This window comes from Cnephaeus nilssonii (assembly GCF_951640355.1).
Source record: "Cnephaeus nilssonii genome assembly, chromosome: 5".
Taxonomy (NCBI): Eukaryota; Metazoa; Chordata; class Mammalia; order Chiroptera; family Vespertilionidae; genus Cnephaeus; species Cnephaeus nilssonii.
The window spans coordinates 17,309,255-17,326,846 of NC_137076.1; the positions used below are offsets into that span (position 1 = coordinate 17,309,255).

A 17,592-nucleotide genomic window follows, 5' to 3' on the forward strand; every position below is an offset into this window, starting at 1 on the left:
CCCTTGCAGAGGGCTGTGTGAGGTTAAGGGCACCCTCTGCAACAGTTAGGGCTTGCACGGGCTGAGCTTCCAGCTCAGAGAGCTCTGCATACTTCCTGGTTTAATAAGTACCCCCATATGTCAGCTTCATATTTTCACATCTCAGGCACTGCGGGAGGCTTAGGGTCTATGGCTTTTTCCCCTTTTTAGTAATATGCAAAATGGCAGCATGGCGTCTCATATGTGAGGAAGTTCAATGCTCACCATTACAATACTGGCTCAGGCTAGGGTCCTGGGGTCGTGAGGCATTTAGGTGCTGTTGCCATTTCAGTCACAGCCAGGCGGGCCCAGCAGCCTGGCTCTGCCCTCACACTGACTGTCCTTCCTCTCAGAGGGCACTCGCTCAATGCAGTCGGGAACGTCAGCAGGCAGCACAAGAGCTGAGAAGCAGCCAGTTGGAGATAACGGCGAAAAACTTGAGGAAGCAAAGTTATAATACATGAAGTCTTTCATTACAGCCAGAAATACCACCGAGTGAAGAGTGGGTACATTTTTGTAACTGAGAAGCTGCTTGTGACCACCTCAGGCCAGGGCACCCAGACTCAGACTTCTGGGCCACCTCCCCACCAATGCTCAATCCCTTCCTGCCCTCCTGGTCACCCTCAGTAGCCCACTGTCTGGCTTCCCCAGTGAGTGCAGTGCAGCCTGCAGGCCTTGGGAAGCAGCAGGGCCCAGCCATGGATACCTGTGAGCATCGTGAGCACTGGCTGGCCAAGGTCCCAGGGGGTAGTGGCCCCAGACGGCAGCCTGCAGAGGGGTTGCTGTGGTCATGGGGAATGGAGAGGGAGGCCAAATCCCTGAGACAGACAACGTGAGGCGACAGAGGAGAGCAGTCTGGAATTGGGTTTGCCAGGGATGATTGTTTGGGAGCTCAGGGGAGGGTCTCTGTGCCGCCCTCACCACTATCCCACTCCACCCCAGGCCTGAAAAGAACTGAGGGCTACCTTGTAATTGGGCCTAGAGAGCCTGATTTAGCTTTGAGGGTCACTGCGAGTCCCCCAGGCCAGGAGTTTCTGGCCACAAAGTGTTAGGTGACTTCTGATTCGGCTGTAATTGGGCAGGACTGCTGGCCTCCACAAAGGGGCTCCACGTCTCTAGTCGGCTGGGCTGGATGGGTTCAGGGGTCAAGGGAGCCCTGAGCGGAACTGTCGCTGGGTGTGTGGAAGGGTGGAAAACAGGTGGACTCTGGGGTCACTCCTGGGGGAGTGTGCTGGCGCTTTGGGACCGTGCAAAGATCTGGAAAGGAGAACCCTGGCCAGGATGGAGTCCTGGTGTGTCCAGGTCTGGGGTGGTCGCCCAGGAGGCACTGGCTTTAGAGCATCTCTGCCCTTGAGCAGGGGGCTCCTTCCGCGCTTCTGAGCCTGGGGGCGTGGCCTCCGGCAAGGGCGTGTTCGGAGTGATAAAGTGGGGGCGTGGCCTGCCGTGGGGCGGGGAGACGCGGAAGCCGGTGGTAGCCGAAGCAGAAAATCTGGGCTAGGCCCAGCCGGCGATTCCATCCTCTCAGTCCCTGTCCCCACCGAGCAACCCTAGGCCATGGACGCAGCGGAGCCGGGTAGGCGGTCCGGGATACGGGATCCAAGAGGGGCATGAGCCATACCCGCTTCCTAAATTGAGGGCCTATGGTTGTCCCTCTCTGTCCATAGAGCAGGGACAGGAGTTCCTGAATGGGGAGGACGCCGGGGATCCTCCATTGTGGGCACCGGCCCCGCAAGCCGAGAGGGGCCCGGGACACCAGTCCCTGACCCCCTCCCCCTTTGGAGTCTTCACCCCGGATGCCTGGTTGAAGGGGCCCAGGAAGGGGAAGTGGCTGCTTCTGCTTTTGATATTTGTGATGGGGGCAGGGTGCAACAACCGCGGGTGGAGAGGGAAAGGGCGACCGCGCAGCAGGATTCCCCACCCGCTGCTCCGTAGCCCGGGGAGGAGCCGTGCTGATGGCCCCCAGAAGAAGGGCGGGAGAAGCTGTCGCAGAAATGGAGCAAGTTCCCGCTTGTTTGGGGGGCTGTCGTTTGTGTCTCTCTGTGCATGCTGTCAGTCATTCACTCTTTATGGCCCTGATGGTTCCGTCTGCCAGGGTTTCTGCCTCAGCTCTCTGCCTGTCTGTCCCACGTGGATTTCCATCTGTCTGGCCTGAGTTCCATGTGGCTCCATTGCCAAGCTGGCTCTCGCCCCTGGGGACAGTGTGACTGCATCTGGGGCATCTGTGTTGTCTCGTTGCCTCAGAGCCCGTGTGTTTGTGGCTGTCTCTGCTCTCTGTGTTGGGTTGTGCCTGAGTCCATCTGCCTGGCCATTCAGCCCCACCCACCCAAGCCCACCCTCCCTCCATTCCAACTCAGACACCCACCTCATCCCACACTCCCCACAGAACCAGCACTTTCCTTCTGTCTTGCTCCTCTTTCTTTCTCTCTCCCCACCCTCCAAACAGCCAGCCGAGGTGCTGTGGACTAGGAAGGCTTCGTGTACCCATATATGACACCCACCCCACCCCCCCTTTTAGGGCTTCCCCCGGCTCCCGAGAGCAGGAAGAGGTACAGTGATATCTTTCGGAGCCTGGACAACCTTGAAATTTCACTGGGGAACGCGTGAGTCTGAGCCTGGGTCGCCCCCAAATCCTGCCAAGATCTCCAAAACACCCAAAATTCACCCTCCCCAAATCCACTGGAAATCCCTATAGTGGTCCTAGAACCCCCACATATCCTTCTGGTGACCCCTTACAACATTTGAGACCCCTATAATCCCACTCTCTGAATCCCAAAGTTACCTGTAAACCGTCAAACTCTGTCTCAAGTCTCATAAAAAGCTCACCTGGCTGTCCCCCAAAATCCCATCCCTTAGACCTCCCAGATACAAGAGATGTCACTGAGGTGGTATTCAGGACCATCAGCCAAAATTCCCTGGGATCCTCAGCACCCCTGAGCAGGACAGCCTGGGTGGAGGGTGGTATCCTGATACCCTTACCTCCCAGGACCCTTGAGATGCTGGCTGGAGACCCTATACTTACAGGAGATCCAGAGCCTGACAAGACCCCCACAGCCACTGTGGTGAGAGATGGAGCCAAGGGGGGCAGGGAGGAGGGGCCTCCAGGAGGAGGGACTCTAAGGAGGGGGGCCCCTGCCCTGCATGTTCCTGAATGCTGTCTCCCTCCCCCTCAGACCAGTGAAACCAGCCATTGGAGTGGCCCCTCCCCAGAGGGTCCTGCACCCCTTACAGGTAGGGGGTTTTGAGGCCAGGAGGTGGGGGCAGAAAGAAGTTCTTCCCTTAAGTCATCACCGACTGCCTGTCCTGTGCACCTGGGACACTGCAGTGCACAGAGCAGATGTGAGCCCCTGCCCTCAGGGAGCCCCAGTCTGGGTGGAAAATCAGTGTAAAATTGCAAGTCATTGTAAAGGGTATTTTGGGGAGTCATAGGGTAGAATAAAGGTCACTGGTCAGGTCTTGAGGCTCAAGTGAGGTCAGGATTTCAAGGGAGTTTAGGATTCAGAGGTCAGAGGTCCACCTGTCTGCCCAGGGGAGGAACTGGACTTGCGGCTCGTTCGGACCAAGGGTGGTGTGGACGCAGCCCTGGAGTATGCCAAGACCTGGAGCCGCTATGCGAAGGAGCTGCTGGCCTGGACCGAGAAGAGAGCCAGCCTTGGTGAGGGTCCTTCCACCGGCCCCAGGCTCCAGGCAGCTCCCACTCCCTGCCCAGCTCAGACCTTTGCTGTCTCCCCCCAGAGCTAGATTTTACCAAAAGCATTATGAAGATCGCCGAGGCTGGCAAGGTGTCAATCCACCAGCAGGTAACCATGACCAGCCCCCCTTCCCCCCTGCCCCCAGCCCAAACCCTTCAGAAAGAACCCCAGCCCAACCCCACCCCTAGATCCTCAGCATCTTCCAACACCCCCACCCCAGAGCCACATGCCACTGCAATACATCTACACCCTGTTTCTGGAGCACGACCTCAGCCTGGGAGCCCTGGCCATGGAGACAGTGGCCCAGCAGAAAAGAGACTACTACCAGGTGAGGGATCCATGCTGCCCACGCACCATTCCATTCACTCCCCTCCGCGGAGGGCGCCGGCACCATCAGTGCTATTTTGCTGATGAGGAAGCTAAGGCCCATGGATGCTGAGGAACTTGCCCAAGGTTACCCAGCAGAGATTCAAACCAGGCTTCTTGTGCAATTGCAAAACTGCATTTGTTTGTGGGTGGGGCGCAAGGTGAGGTGCTGAGTGTTCCCAGGAAGAGTCTCTTGGCCTCTCTGGATCAAGGCAGAAAGGATGAGGTGACCACTAAGTCTTCTTGGGACACAGAGTGGGGGTGAGCAAGTCTGGGTGAGAAGACCCTCTGGAAGCCTGCAGACCCTGAAAAGGGTCCAGAGGGTGAAAGGCACCTGGCCTCGGGGAATGGAAGGACCAGTGGCCCTGAGGCAGCATCCCCGTCCCCCATCATTGCCAGCCCCTGGCCGCCAAACGGACTGAGATTGAGAAGTGGCGGAAGGAGTTCAAGGAGCAGTGGATGAAAGAGCAGAAGCGGATGGTGAGGCCCGGGTGGGTGAGGGTGGGTGAGGGTGAGGGTGGGTGAGGGTGGGTGAGGGTGAGCTAGGGGAGGAGCGGAAGGGCCCTGACTGTGCCCCTGCCCTTCCCCCAGAACGAAGCGGTGCAGGCACTGCGGAGAGCCCAGCTCCAGTACGTGCAGCGCAGCGAGGACCTGCGGGTGCGCTCCCAGGCATCCTCGGAGGACCCAGCCCCCCAGGCCTCACTGGCACCCAGCAAACAGCAAGAGCGGCGGCGGCGCTCCCGAGAGGAGGCCCAGGCCAAGGTGGTGACCCTGCCCCCTAGGCCCCTCGTGCTTCAGTGCTCCCCCCGACGCTGTCCCCCACCTGTACCCCCGGCCTTGCTTTCCCCAGGCGCAGGAGGCAGAGGCATTGTACCAGGCCTGCGTCCGGGAGGCCAATGCGCGGCAGCAGGACTTAGAGGCCACCAAGCAGCGAATCGTGTCACACGTACGCAAGCTGGTGCTGCAGGGGGACGAAGTGATGAGGCGGGTGAGACCCGACCCCAAGCTGAGCGCCCCTCCCCCCTGCTCTCCCTAAACTGCCTCCAGGATACCAGGACTCACTCCATCTCCCTGGATAGCCAGTCCCTGCCTCAGACCCTGAATGCACCTCTGCCTAGGTCCCACTCCTGTGGGGTCCTGCCCCCAGGATGACCCTGACCAGCCACCCCCCCTCCCCTCAGTGACACCCTCATCCCTAGGCTGCCTCCCACTGTCTAACTCCACGCCCCCTCTCTCATATGTGGTCTCCGTGGTCTCCACCTGCCAGGTGACCCTGGGACTGTTCCGGCTTCGAGGGGCGCAAGCAGAGCGTGGTCCCCGCGCCTTTGCCGCCCTGGCCGAGTGCTGCGCGCCCTTCGAGCCTGGCCAGCGCTACCAGGAGTTCGTGCGGACGCTGCGGCCAGAGGCCCCGCCACCCCCGCCACCTGCCTTCTCCTTCCAGGAGTTTGTTCCCACCCCGCACAGGTGGGCCCCTAGGAGCAGAGTCAGGAAGGAGCCCAGACATGGTGCCCGCTGTTGGCATCATGGGCTGAGAACTCGGGGTCAAAGAACTCAAAGCCTCAGTACTCGGATTTAGTACCCAAGGCTCTCATCTGGGCAGCGGGGGCTGCCCCAGGCCTGGGAGGGTCAGGACTTTAAGACTGCTGCACTGGCCACAATGCGCATACACCTCGGGGCTTGCAGACCCAAGGACTTGGAGTTGGATCCAAGATGCGGGGCCTGGGTGCTGTCACCCTGGCCAGTGTCCTCGTTCTCAGAGCCCTCAAACCTGTCCTCCCAGCTCCCCTCTGGACACAAAGAAGAAGCTCTCCGGTCCCCCACCTCCACGGTTGGATGAGAGTGCCGCTGAGCCAGGTCCTTGGGAGGACACAGGCGTCGGCTGGCAGGGTGAGTGCAGGGAGGAGTGGGGAGGAGTGGTGCTGGGGAGGGTCGTCCTCATTGACCTCTCCCCTCCTAGGGACTCCGGGCCCCACTCCAGGCAGCGACGTGGACAGCGTGGGCGGTGGCAGCGAGTCTCGATCCCTGGACTCTCCCACTTCCAGCCCAGGTGGGGCCAGGACCTGGCCCTGACCCACTCCTAACTCTGACCCTCCTCCAGCCCTGGCCAGGCTCTGACCTTTCTTCTCTAACCTACCCTTCGATCTTTAACCTACCCACACTCCTGACCTATTTCTTCAGCCTCTGACCTATCTGACCCCCCACATACACACCTTCAACCCTTTCCCCAAGGATAGCTGTGGGTGGTTCTGAAAGGCCTGAAAACTAGGAAAGCCTGCTTAGCTTTGGAACTTCTCCGTGACCCCTATGACCCCAACCTCTGGGACCCTCTGACTCCAGGCCCTGGTACAAGGCGGCTGGTGAAGGTCTCATCCACAGGCACTGAGTCTTCAGATGACTTTGAGGAGCGAGACCCTGGTAAGGCTGGAAGCGGGTGGGCAGGACGGGGGCAGGGGTGGACCAGGCCCCCCTAACCCTGTTTTCCCACAGACCTGGGAGATGGGCTGGAGAATGGGTCCGGCAGCCCCTTCAGGAAGTGGACGCTCTCCAACGCAGCCCAGACTCACCGGCTGCGGCGGCTGAGGGGCCCAGCCAAGTGCCGAGAGTGTGAGGCCTTCATGGTCAGCGGGACCGAATGTGAGGAGGTGTGGCCCGGGCCAATGACCGGCTCTCTGCTGACCCCACTGACCTCCCTGAGCCCCAGGCACCTCCTGACCTGATATTCCTGTGCCCTTCCCGCCCCGGGGACCAGCCCTGATCTCATGATTGCCCGTGAGCTTCCCGTTCCCTAAGGATCCTTACAACCTTCACTTCCGCTGACCCCCAGGGACCTCCCTATCTTTTTTTTGGAAACTGTTCTTTATTTATGCAAAACATTTTCTAAATTAATTTTTATTTGCTACCAATGAATTTGCTCCCCACCCCCAACCCCCAGTGCTTTCTGACCTGCCACAAGCGCTGCCTTGAGACTCTGCTGATCCTCTGTGGACACAGGCGGCTCCCAGCCCGGACATCCCTCTTCGGGGTCGACTTCCTGCAGCTGCCCAGGGACTTCCCGGAGGAGGTGCCCTTTGTAGTCACCAGGTGCACGGCTGAGATAGAACAGCGCGCTCTGGGTGTGCAGGTGCGACCTTGACCCTTGACCTTTGACCATCCCCAGCAATGGCCTGGCCCTCTCCAGGGCTGGATTACTACCCAGGAGTTTCTTTCCCACACTACCCTACAGGGCATTTATCGGGTCAGCGGGTCCCGGGTCCGCGTAGAACGGCTGTGTCAGGCTTTCGAGAATGGCCGAGCGTTGGTGGACCTGTCTGGGAACTCACCTCATGATGTCTCAACTGTGCTCAAGCGATTCCTCCAGGAGGTGGGTGCTCAGGGGACAGGGCAGGGCCAGCTGGGCAGGCTGAGGCTAAGGACCCTCTGCAGCCTACCCACACCCATGTTCCCCCTGCCATTCCACCCCCAGCTCACTGACCCCGTGGTCCCCTTCCACTTCTACGATGCCTTCATCTCTCTGGCTAAAACCCTGCATGCAAACCCCGGGCACGACTCTGGGACCCCAAGTCCCAGTCCTGAGGTTATTCGCTTGCTGAAGACCCTGTTGGTGCAGCTGCCTGACTCTAACTACAACACCCTGCGGCATCTGGTGGCTCATCTGTTCAGGTGTGCACTGCCCCTGACCTTGAAATGGATGTGACTACTGGACATGTGACTGCTGACCCCTGACACTGACCTCTGACCTTTGCATGTGTTTTCTGAGCTCTGAACCTTAATACATGACTTCTGACTTTCGGTGCCTACTCCCGCTCCCCATGGCTGGGCATAGAGCTGCTGGGCTCAAACTCCCGTGACTTGGGCAAGTAACCACTAGTCTGGCGTTCAGGTCCTACCCGGTAAGTGACGACTGGGCACTCTGTGCCTTTCCCTTCTCCTCGCCCCAGGGTGGCTGCACAGTTTGAGGAAAACAAGATGTCGGCCAACAACTTGGGCATTGTGTTTGGACCCACGCTGCTGCGGCCACCGGACGATCCTGCGGCAGCTGCCACCGGCTCTGTTACCTGCCTCCTGGACTTCGGGCACCAGGCCCAGCTTGTCGAGTTCCTCATAGTGCACTATGAGCAGATCTTTGGGATGGACGAGCTCCCCCTGGCCACTGAGCTCCCACCTCAAGACCCCAACCCAGCCCCTGGGCTCCTCACAACCAGCCCCCAGCCAGCACCCCCATACCTTGCCCCAGATCCCCTGCCCCCAACCTTACCCTCAGATTCAGATCCAGACCCTGAGCCCCACAGTGCCCTGGAGAAGCATCCCGAGGTCATGCCCTCCGAGGTAGGAACCAGCTGGGCCCACAGACGTGGGGAGGGTCCTTTCTCCATTTAATCTTCTCATTCACTCTCTCTCCTCCCTTCCTTGCCCTTTAAATTTTTCTTTTTCACTCCTTCCTTATGTACCCTGTGCTCATTCTAGAAGGAAAAGTGAGGAATGGAATTGGGGAGTGGAGGGAGTGTTAATAATGGAGTGACAACAGGATACAGCCCTGCAGAGGGTGATCATTCACACCTGCAACAGAATACTTATTTAACACCTATTATGCGCCAAGCATTGCTTTAGGCATTACATACACATCAGTGAGCAGAATATTCAAAGACCCTATTCTCTTGGTGCCTGCATTCTCATGGGAAAGAAACCAGCAATAAACAAGAAATATGATACAGAGTTAGTTATAGAGGATGTTACATGGTGACAAGTGCTATAGAGAAAAGAAAGTAGCATAAGGTAAGGGATATCAGGGACACAGAGGTGAGAGGTGATGGACAGCCTGTAGCAGTAAGTAGGATGGTGTGGGCAGGTCTCCTGGAGAAGGTGGATTTGAACAAAGACTGGGAGGATGTGAAGGAGAAATAAGCCAGGGAAGGTCAGGGTAAGTGTGTCCCAGGCAAAGGCCCTGAGGTGGGAGCATGCCTGGTGTGTTCAAGCCACAGCTCCGTGGTGTAATGAATGAAGGGAAGAGGAGGCCACAGAGGTCACCTACTATACGTGAGCACTTTGCAGGCTTCCTGTCATTCTCGCCACAGCCCTGAGTGGTAGATACTGTTGGTGAGTTAGTTACAGAGTGAAAACCATTTACAGATGAGACTCCTAGGGAGGTTTCGTGGTCCCTCAGGTTCTGCTACACCTGCCGTCCCTGAGCGCGCAGACCTCCTCCACTGCAGTCCCAAGCTGCGGAAGGGCTGCTGGTGAGCTGTGGGACTCTGAACTGGAATGACTCCTAGAAAGAACTCCGGCTGCTATTAGCATTCAGCTAAAGGCAGAATAGTGAGACTATGCAGCTAACCGGGCGTGGGTTGCAGAGAATAGAGCAGGAAGGAGCGTCACCTCATCCTAGCGTGGAGAGGGGTAAGTCACAGCCTGGCCTGGCCTCTGCTGGACAAGGGCGTTCCCGCCCTCAGAGCCCACAGTGGACACCAATAGCACTGCTCTGCACAGCAGGACAAGCAGGACACTGTTAGGGGCACCACATCTTCCCAGACACCAGAACTGCAAAGGAACTTGCATGTCCAGGAACAAACTCTCGGTTCTCCAAGAGTCTCAAAGAGCTGGGATTTTATTGTTGGGGTCTTGGTCTTGGGTTTCTCCCTACAGATTCTAACTCCACAGAGTGACCAGAGAGAGGAAGTGGCCCAAGACACCAAAGATGAGAGAGGGGAAGGTGAGTGTGCTGGGAGTAAACCAGGAGTTCTGGGGGTACCCTGCCCATGGTAGCTTGGCGGAGAGGTGACTCCCGGGAGGGATATCCAGAGGACTTAGTGATGCTCAGCAGTGACCACCCCATTCCACAGTGTCCAGCCAAGGCCCCGAGGACTCCCTCCTGGGGACGCAGTCCCGTGGCTACTTCAGCCGCCAGCCAGTGAAGTATCCCCGGGGGGGCGTGCGGCCTGTCACCCACCAGCTGTCCAGCTTGGCCCTGGTGGCTTTCAAACTGTGCGAGGAGACTCCTGTCACATCAGGGCCTCAAGGGAGCTTGCGGGGGAGGGGACCTGCTGCTGCCTCCCCTGAGGGCCACCCCCTGCGCCGCACCCCGCTGCCCAAGCATTTTGAGATCACCCAGGAGACAGCCCGGCTGCTCTCCAAGCTGCACAGAGAGGAGGCGCCCAAGGCCTCGGGCTGCCCGGACCCTCCGCCTGAGGATGAGGAAGTGGAGGAGCATCTCTGACCAAGGGGCCCAGGACTGAGGACAAAGACTCACTTCTCCCCAGGAGTTCACTGTTGGGGGATCTGGAGAGTTCCTATAAGGAAGAACTACACGGCCTGTGGGAAGACTCAAACCCTTTTGGGGACAGTGTACCAGGATCCCCCACTAGACACGGGATACTGCCAAGCATCAGGGCCACTCAGGTTCAGAGGTCACTCAGGGTCAAGTCTCAGGTTCAATACAGGTCACAGGATCCTTGGGGTCCACCCTAGTCTCTGACCCCTGGGACAGGGGTACCTTTGGCTACTCTGGTCGTGGCCACTTCCCCACCTCAGCCCTCTTCCTTAGCTGACCCCAAGTGACCTGCTTTTGGAGTGGGGGAGTGACGGCCAGATACATCCCGGTCGTGCCTGGGGTCTGAGGGCCTCGGAATAAACTGTGTCCTTACGCCCTTCAGTGTCTTTCTTTGCCAGGTGAGGGCAGCAGCATTCGGCCCATTTTACCCATCGGGGAAACCAAGGCCTCCTTCCTTCGCGCACCTATAGGCAGTCAGGCTGGACGGGCACCGAGCTGAGTCATGCCACCGGCCCTCGGGGAGCTCCGGATCCCGTCCTGCATAATCAAATATAACAAAGTGAAGATAACCGGGACAATGGGGCTGTGTGCTCTGGCCGGGCTGCGGGAGCCCAGGGCCCAGGCAGGCCTGGGCCGGGCAGGGGGCAGCGCCGCCAGGGCGGGGAGGCGCGGGGGCGGGATTTCCAGAAACCTGAGTGCGGCGGGACCGCCAGCCGAGGAGGTCCGCAAAGTGCGGGGGGTCGGGGGGCCGCGGTGCCGCGCATCTCCCGCGGTGGGGCGGGGGTCCGGGCGGTGGGGCCTGGTCGGATCAGGGCGGGGCCTGGAGCTCGGCGGCGGATTGGACGCGAGGGAGCGGGGTTGGCCCGGGACGGGGGTGCGGACCCTGGGACCACCCGGAGCTGAGCCCGGGCGGCGCGAGGTCACGGCGGGAATTCTCCAGCCGTGAGTGACTCAGCCGCCCCCAAAGCCCGAAACTGCGGGCGCGCGAGGTGTGCGGGGACGGGGCGGGGGTCCCGCGCCGGAAGTGGAGAGGGGCCGCGAGGCGGGAGGAAATGGGGGACTGCGGTTCCGGGCGACCCTGTGCTCGCCGGGCTGCGGAGGCGGGGCGCCCCCAGGTGGCGGGGGCAGGGCGGGGCGCCCCCAGGGGCGGGGGCGGGGCGCCGGGGCTGGGCCGGGACCGGCTGGGACAGGACCGTGAGGGCGGGACCCCGCCTCCCGCGCTCTGTGCCGCCGGCTGAGCGCACTCAAACTCTGCGCTCCCTGCGCGGTCGCTGGGCCATGGGTCCCCGATCCGGCCCTCCCCCCTGCGAGGCCGCCCGGTCTGCGGCGTGAGGGACCGCCTAGGTGAGGCCGGCACGGACGGGGCGGGGGGCCCGGGTCCCTGGGAGGGTGTGGCGCCTGCCCGCGGGCCCCAGGTGCCGCCCCCTTCTCCCCGCACCCTCCTCCTAAGCCCGGGCGCCCCGGAAAGCCCCGCCAGCTGCGCGCTTCTCCGCGGAGGCCACCGGAGCCCCGCGTCCCCCCGAACGGCCTGATGCCCCGCCCGCTCCGGTGGTGCTCTCGTCCAAAGCCCGTCGCCCAGCGCCCGGGCTGTCCCCTCGGGCCTCCCGTCACCTCCAGGCCCCAGCACCACCGCCTGCAGGGCCCCGGCCGAGGCCCCACCCCGCGCACATGCCCCTGGGCTCTGCTCTCTGAAGTGACCCCGACCCTGAACTTACCCTCCCTCCCTCCCTACCTTCACAGCTCACCCCTTTGTCCTGCCCTAACCCAGCCTCCCCAGCCAGAACAGATTGGACCCAGATTGGTGGATCGGAGGCCGATGGATTTTGTTTTGTTCCTTTAGATTACAAAACAAAACCAACTCCGGGGGGGAAAACACACAAATAAACCCAGCCAGTTGTTTGATTTGGGAGGTAACTTTTGTAAGTCTTTTTCTTTCTTTTTTTTCTCTTCTTTTTTATTTATTTTATTTTTTGGTTTTTTGTTAACTCTCACCCGAGGACATTTTCGAGAGAGTGTAAGGGAGGGGGAGAGACACAGAGAGAGAAACATTGATGTGAGAGAGACACATCAGTTGGTTGCCTCTGGCTCACACTCTGACCCGGGATCGAGCCTGCACCCTAGGTGAGGACCCTTGACCAGAATCAAACCCGGGACCCTTCAGTCCACAGGCCGGCGCTCTATCCAGTGAGCTAAGCCCGATAAGGCTGTCAGAGTCTTACTTGTAAATAAGCAACAACTCTCCCACCAGCACCCCACAACCCACGGAGCTTGCTTTTCTAGGTCACTCTGGTCCCCAAAACACCACTTGGCCCGGAGGCCTTTGGGTTTGAGAGCTCTGGCCTTGTCCCGACCCTCCCCTCTGTGTGCGGCTCCTTTCTGTGTCCTCCCAACAAGTGCCCCCGCAGTGACCTTCTCCTCTGCCCCCAGATGGTCACCATGGGCCAGTGCTACTACAACGAGACCATCGGCTTCTTCTACAACAACAGCGGCAAGGAGCTGAGCTCCCACTGGCGGCCTAAGGACGTGGTGGTGGTGGCCCTGGGCCTGACGGTCAGTGTGCTGGTGCTGCTGACCAACCTGCTGATCATCGCGGCCATCGCCTCGAACCGTCGCTTCCACCAGCCCATTTACTACCTGCTCGGCAACCTGGCCGCGGCTGACCTCTTTGCCGGCGTGGCCTACCTCTTCCTCATGTTTCACACGGGCCCGCGCACAGCCCGGCTCTCGCTCCAGGGCTGGTTCGTGCGGCAGGGTCTGCTGGACACGAGCCTCACGGCATCGGTGGCCACGCTGCTGGCCATCGCCGTGGAGCGGCACCGCAGCGTGATGGCCGTGCAGCTGCACAGCCGCCTGCCGCGTGGCCGCGTGGTCATGCTCATTGTGGGAGTGTGGGCAGCCGCGCTGGGCCTGGGGCTGCTGCCCGCCCACTCCTGGCACTGCCTCTGCGCCCTGGACAGCTGCTCACGCATGGCCCCCCTGCTCAGCCGCTCCTACCTGGCGGTCTGGGCCCTGTCCAGCCTGCTCGTCTTCCTGCTCATGGTGGCTGTCTACACCCGCATATTCTTCTACGTTCGTCGGCGGGTGCAGCGCATGGCGGAGCATGTCAGCTGCCACCCCCGTTACCGGGAGACCACGCTCAGCCTGGTCAAGACTGTTGTCATCATCCTGGGTGAGTGGGACCCCACTTTCCCCCAGCTCCTTCAAGACCTGATGGAGGAGTGTGATGGGAGGAGATGACTTGGGTGGGGAAGGTTCTCCAAGGAGGTGATACCTGAGCAGAGATCTCATGGCTAGAGAAGGGAACAGAGTTCAGGCAGAAGGAACAGAGAGCCCCAGGCAGGACCAGGCAGCAATTCCAGAGAGGAGAGCAGGTCCGCACAGCCTCCGAGGGCAGAGGTCGGAGTCAGATTTTGTTCTGAATTCCTTAAGAGGGTTTAGCAGGGAGTAACGTGGTCACTGGCTGTTGCAATGTAGGATGTCTGGGTGGGGGAGGCAGCAAGAGGCGTTCCCATGAGGATACACCCCCCCACACACACACAGACACACAAACACAGGAGAACAAGGAGTGAGTCTTCCAATGATCTCCTCCCCCCACGGAGTAACTGGCCTGTCCCACAGTGATCTCTTTTCCCCACCGAACAGATCTCCATGTAGAAATGTCCAGAGCTCTGGCCACAGTGCACCAATTAAGAAAGGTGTCCCTTCTGGCAGATAAGTCAGATAAAGAGACCCTTCTTAGCAATTCTGCCCCATCGCTCTGCCGGGCCAGCAAGACAGGCCTCCCTTGCCCTGCACGCCACAGCTGTTGTCCAAGCTCTGGACACCCCTCCAGCCCTGAGCTTGGAGCTGTGGGTCACCTTGGGCTCCATCCCGCAGGGGCGTTCGTGGTTTGTTGGACGCCGGGCCAGGTGGTGCTGCTCCTAGACGGTCTGGACTGCAAGTCTTGCAACGTCCTAGCTGTGGAGAAGTATTTCCTGCTCTTGGCCGAGGCCAACTCCCTGGTCAACGCTGTGGTGTACTCCTGCCGCGATGCTGAGATGCGCCGCACCTTCCGCCGCCTCCTCTGCTGTCTGTGCCTCCGCCGGTCCACCCATGAGTCTGCCCACTACACCTCCTCCGCCCGAACAGGCGCCAGCACTCGCATCATGCTTCCTGAGAATGGCCACCCCCTGATGGATTCCACCCTTTAGCCAACCTTGGACTTCAGTGGGATGCAGCCAGTGCCAGATCGCACCCCTGACCGCTTGTGGATGTGCCTGGTTCGACTCAATTTGAAGGACAGAATTAAAGGCAGACCCTCGGTCTGGATGCCAGACCTCCGCAGACACACACAACTCCAGGGCCTGGGGGTATGTGGTCATCTCCAGGTGCCCAGGAGAGTGTCAGATGGGGTACCGGAACTGGCTCTTCAATCATCTCAGGTTGTGGGCTTTTTAACAGACATGTTCCTGTTTTACTGCACATCCCTGGTAAACCCTGTGGATTGCTTCCTTGTCCGTGGTGGTGTGTGTTCAAGGTCGGCGAGATGAGGACTCTCGGGCCCTGATTCCCAAAAGTAATAAGGACGGATCATGGATGCACCATCCGCCTGAGGCTGATTCTTCGGGGGCACAGAGTTTGTGGCCCCGTGAAGCCTCCGGGCTTGCCCGTCCCCATTAGACTTGAGGGTATCCACAAGGAGGACATATTAAGGAGTAAACTTTTATTTTTCCTCGGAGGTCTCCAACGCACTTTGTGTCATCAGCTCAGTCTGTCACTTTGTCCCAGAATTGTCCATCTCAGCTGCAGCCTGGCAGGCATCCTTCAGCAGGGCCTCTCCGCAGCCCTGTTCTCACTGCCCTTCAGACTCTGGCTGGCTGTTCCTCCATCTCTCTTGGAGACTTAGATCTGTTCCCTCTTGTCTGTCTTCTCCACTTGTTCCCTTGCCTCCACCTTGCCAACTGCCTGTCTTCATCCTCTGGAGCCGAGTAGTTCATGGGCCATGTGAGTCCTCTCTTTCCCGCCTGCCCTTTCGTCCCAGTCCAGGTTCACAGTCATGTGTGTCCATTGCACATACACACCCACAGGCCAGGGTAGTGGGATCCGTGGAGCAGGGTGAAAGATCTGAGTGTTGCCATTTCGCAAGCTCCCCTGATGTCTGGCACACGGGGAAGCACTTGAGGTGCATTATTGAACCATCACCTGCAGGTATTACACTTATTTTCATGGGAGGACCGTGGTTTGAGAGGTTGAGATCTGGCCCGTGGTTCCACAGCTTTGAAAGGACACCGAGATGCATGCAGGGACTAGAGAGGCCCCCGGGGAAGGAGCTTCTGATTCCCACAAAGTGTGGAATTGGTCACAAGCTCAGCCTGGCCTTTCCCACCTCACCCCACAGCCCCCAGCGGCTTCAGACATACCAGACTCCTGATGATGAGCCCCATCTCAGATGTTCATAGTGTAGACCAGGATCTGGATGCTCTGCTTGCACCTAAGGAGGAGATAGGGTTATGTCCCTACTTCAGGTTCACACACACAATAACAGCCGCTTTGGAAAGCAGGCCTCCCACCAGAGGCCCAGTTCTTAAGCTACTAATGTACACATTGCCAAAGAACCAAAAACATCTAGGTCCTTCTACATTATATGGGGCTGGGCTTCCCTTTGGGGAAACTCCCAGCCCTAAGGCAGCTTTGTGAGGAGGCAAGAATGAACTGGGGTGCTGGGTACTTCTCCAGGGTCCAAAGTGGGCAGCATAGGGCCTGGGGCCTGCAACTCCAGAGGTGATGCCCACGAAAGATGCCGTCTTTGCCTCCACGGAGCTCTGGGCTTGTTGGGTAGACGTGTCATTTTGGGGGCCGAGGCAGCCAACCAATTCCTAGGACCTCCAGACAGCTCTGTGCTTCACCAGCTGAGCATCCTCCGGGTTCTCACTCAAAATCCTCGAGTCTCCTTTGGGATTTCGTCCCCCCAGTTTTTCCCTCTCTTGCAGGTCTCTGTTCTCTACTGGGTGACTTCCAAGATTTTGTCTCTGCTGGCCTTTGAAGCTTTCAAACACCCATCCCCTCACCCCATTCTCTGAGGGATGCCAAAGTTGCCCACTATTTTCAGGCCGCCTGTGCAAGAGCTGTGCTAACCGCTGACCTTCCTGTGCAGGGCTTTCGCTCTCGACGGCGCCCACGGCCTAGTACTTCCTGTTCGTTATTGGGGCCAAGTGTCAGCTCTCATCAGGAAGCTTTCGAGGTTGTTCTTACCCTGGCCCACATCACTCATTTCCATTCCCTGCTGTCTCTTTCAGGGGTTCCAATCACACCAGGTGGTTACTGCATTTCCTCTCCAGCAGCAATGGGAACCCTGCCCCAGGAGTTGGCAGCCAGGCTGAGCCTGCGTCTAGGGTCTGCCCTCAGCGCAAACAGGCCCCAGGCAGTCCATGACGTTGGATAAGTAATTCTTGTCCAGTCTGTTCCTTTTCTCTCGCATGAGGAGCTGCTGTCTTGGGGTGCACCACAGGGTAGGTCTTCTGGAAGTATCCACTCGTTAACCATGTGGTAGCGTTTTCTAGACCTGGAATGCTGCAGAGCAAGAGAATGAATAAACAAGAGAGTGGTCACGCTCAAGCCAGACCTTGAAAGGTGAACAGAACCAACTTCTACAGCTGAGAAAACCACTCGGTTCTAACCTCCCAGCACCCTCACCGCGCCCCTCCCGGGAAGGCGAATGGAGCTTTGAGGGCCAAGGGAAATCCTGAGGGGGAGGGGGTGCTGGGAGGGACAGTGGGTTGCTCAGATGTGTGCGACCCTGAGGAGTAAGAGGCTCAGAGAGGAGGGCCTCTGAGGAGGAGCAAGGTCTCTGCAGAGGAGGTGCGAGAGGCGGAGATGTGGGGTAAGGGCCACCGGAGCGGGGCGGGGCCGGCATCGCCCTCTGGAGGAGGGTGGGGGAAGCGCCTTTGCAACCCCTGCGCTCTCCCGGCGTGGCGCGGGCTGCTAGGAGGGTCCGTGGGCGGCGTGTGTGTGTGGGGGGGGGGGGGGGCCAGGCGCGGCTCACGTGCAGCAGCTCTTGGCTGCGGGCCCACGCGGCTGCTCCGGGCTCGGCGGCTCCTCCTCGCGCCCTCCGGCCCGCCGCCAGGGCCCCCGCCGGCCCAGCTCGGGAGACTCCTGCGGCAGATCACGGCCTCACCGACCGACCGACCCGAGCCTGGAGGAGGCGCAGGCCAGGTGCTGCGCGGCTCCGCTGGGGCCGGAGCCACCCCGAGTCCGGGCCAGGAAGGGGCGGGCCCA

The 17,592-nt window shown here is 59.7% G+C and overlaps 2 protein-coding genes across 3 annotated transcripts; both read left to right on the plus strand.

Moving 5' to 3' along the window:
• Positions 1 to 1,448: 1,448 nt before the first annotated feature.
• On the plus strand, positions 1,449 to 10,743 carry GMIP (GEM interacting protein). Its single transcript, XM_079771582.1, has 21 exons — positions 1,449 to 1,591; positions 2,534 to 2,618; positions 3,002 to 3,077; positions 3,189 to 3,246; positions 3,545 to 3,670; positions 3,751 to 3,815; positions 3,928 to 4,035; positions 4,473 to 4,553; positions 4,665 to 4,835; positions 4,924 to 5,061; positions 5,341 to 5,537; positions 5,854 to 5,960; positions 6,031 to 6,120; positions 6,411 to 6,488; positions 6,561 to 6,715; positions 7,006 to 7,194; positions 7,297 to 7,434; positions 7,537 to 7,733; positions 8,012 to 8,399; positions 9,714 to 9,780; positions 9,911 to 10,743. Exons 1-21 carry the CDS (start codon positions 1,573 to 1,575, stop codon positions 10,282 to 10,284), a joined length of 2,907 nt encoding a protein of 968 aa, XP_079627708.1. The 5' UTR covers positions 1,449 to 1,572; the 3' UTR covers positions 10,285 to 10,743.
• Positions 10,744 to 11,224: 481 nt separating this feature from the next.
• Positions 11,225 to 17,279, plus strand: LPAR2 (lysophosphatidic acid receptor 2). 2 transcript variants are annotated; one of them, XM_079771584.1, is made up of 3 exons: positions 11,225 to 11,327; positions 12,766 to 13,507; positions 14,215 to 17,279. In XM_079771584.1, exons 2-3 carry the CDS (start codon positions 12,766 to 12,768, stop codon positions 14,526 to 14,528), a joined length of 1,056 nt encoding a protein of 351 aa, XP_079627710.1. In that variant the 5' UTR covers positions 11,225 to 11,327; the 3' UTR covers positions 14,529 to 17,279. The 2 variants fall into 2 exon arrangements, with proteins under 2 accessions (XP_079627710.1, XP_079627709.1); XM_079771583.1 differs by lacking the exon at positions 11,225 to 11,327 and adding an exon at positions 11,505 to 11,682 and having other exon boundaries at positions 14,215 to 17,276.
• The last annotated feature ends 313 nt before the right edge of the window (positions 17,280 to 17,592 follow it).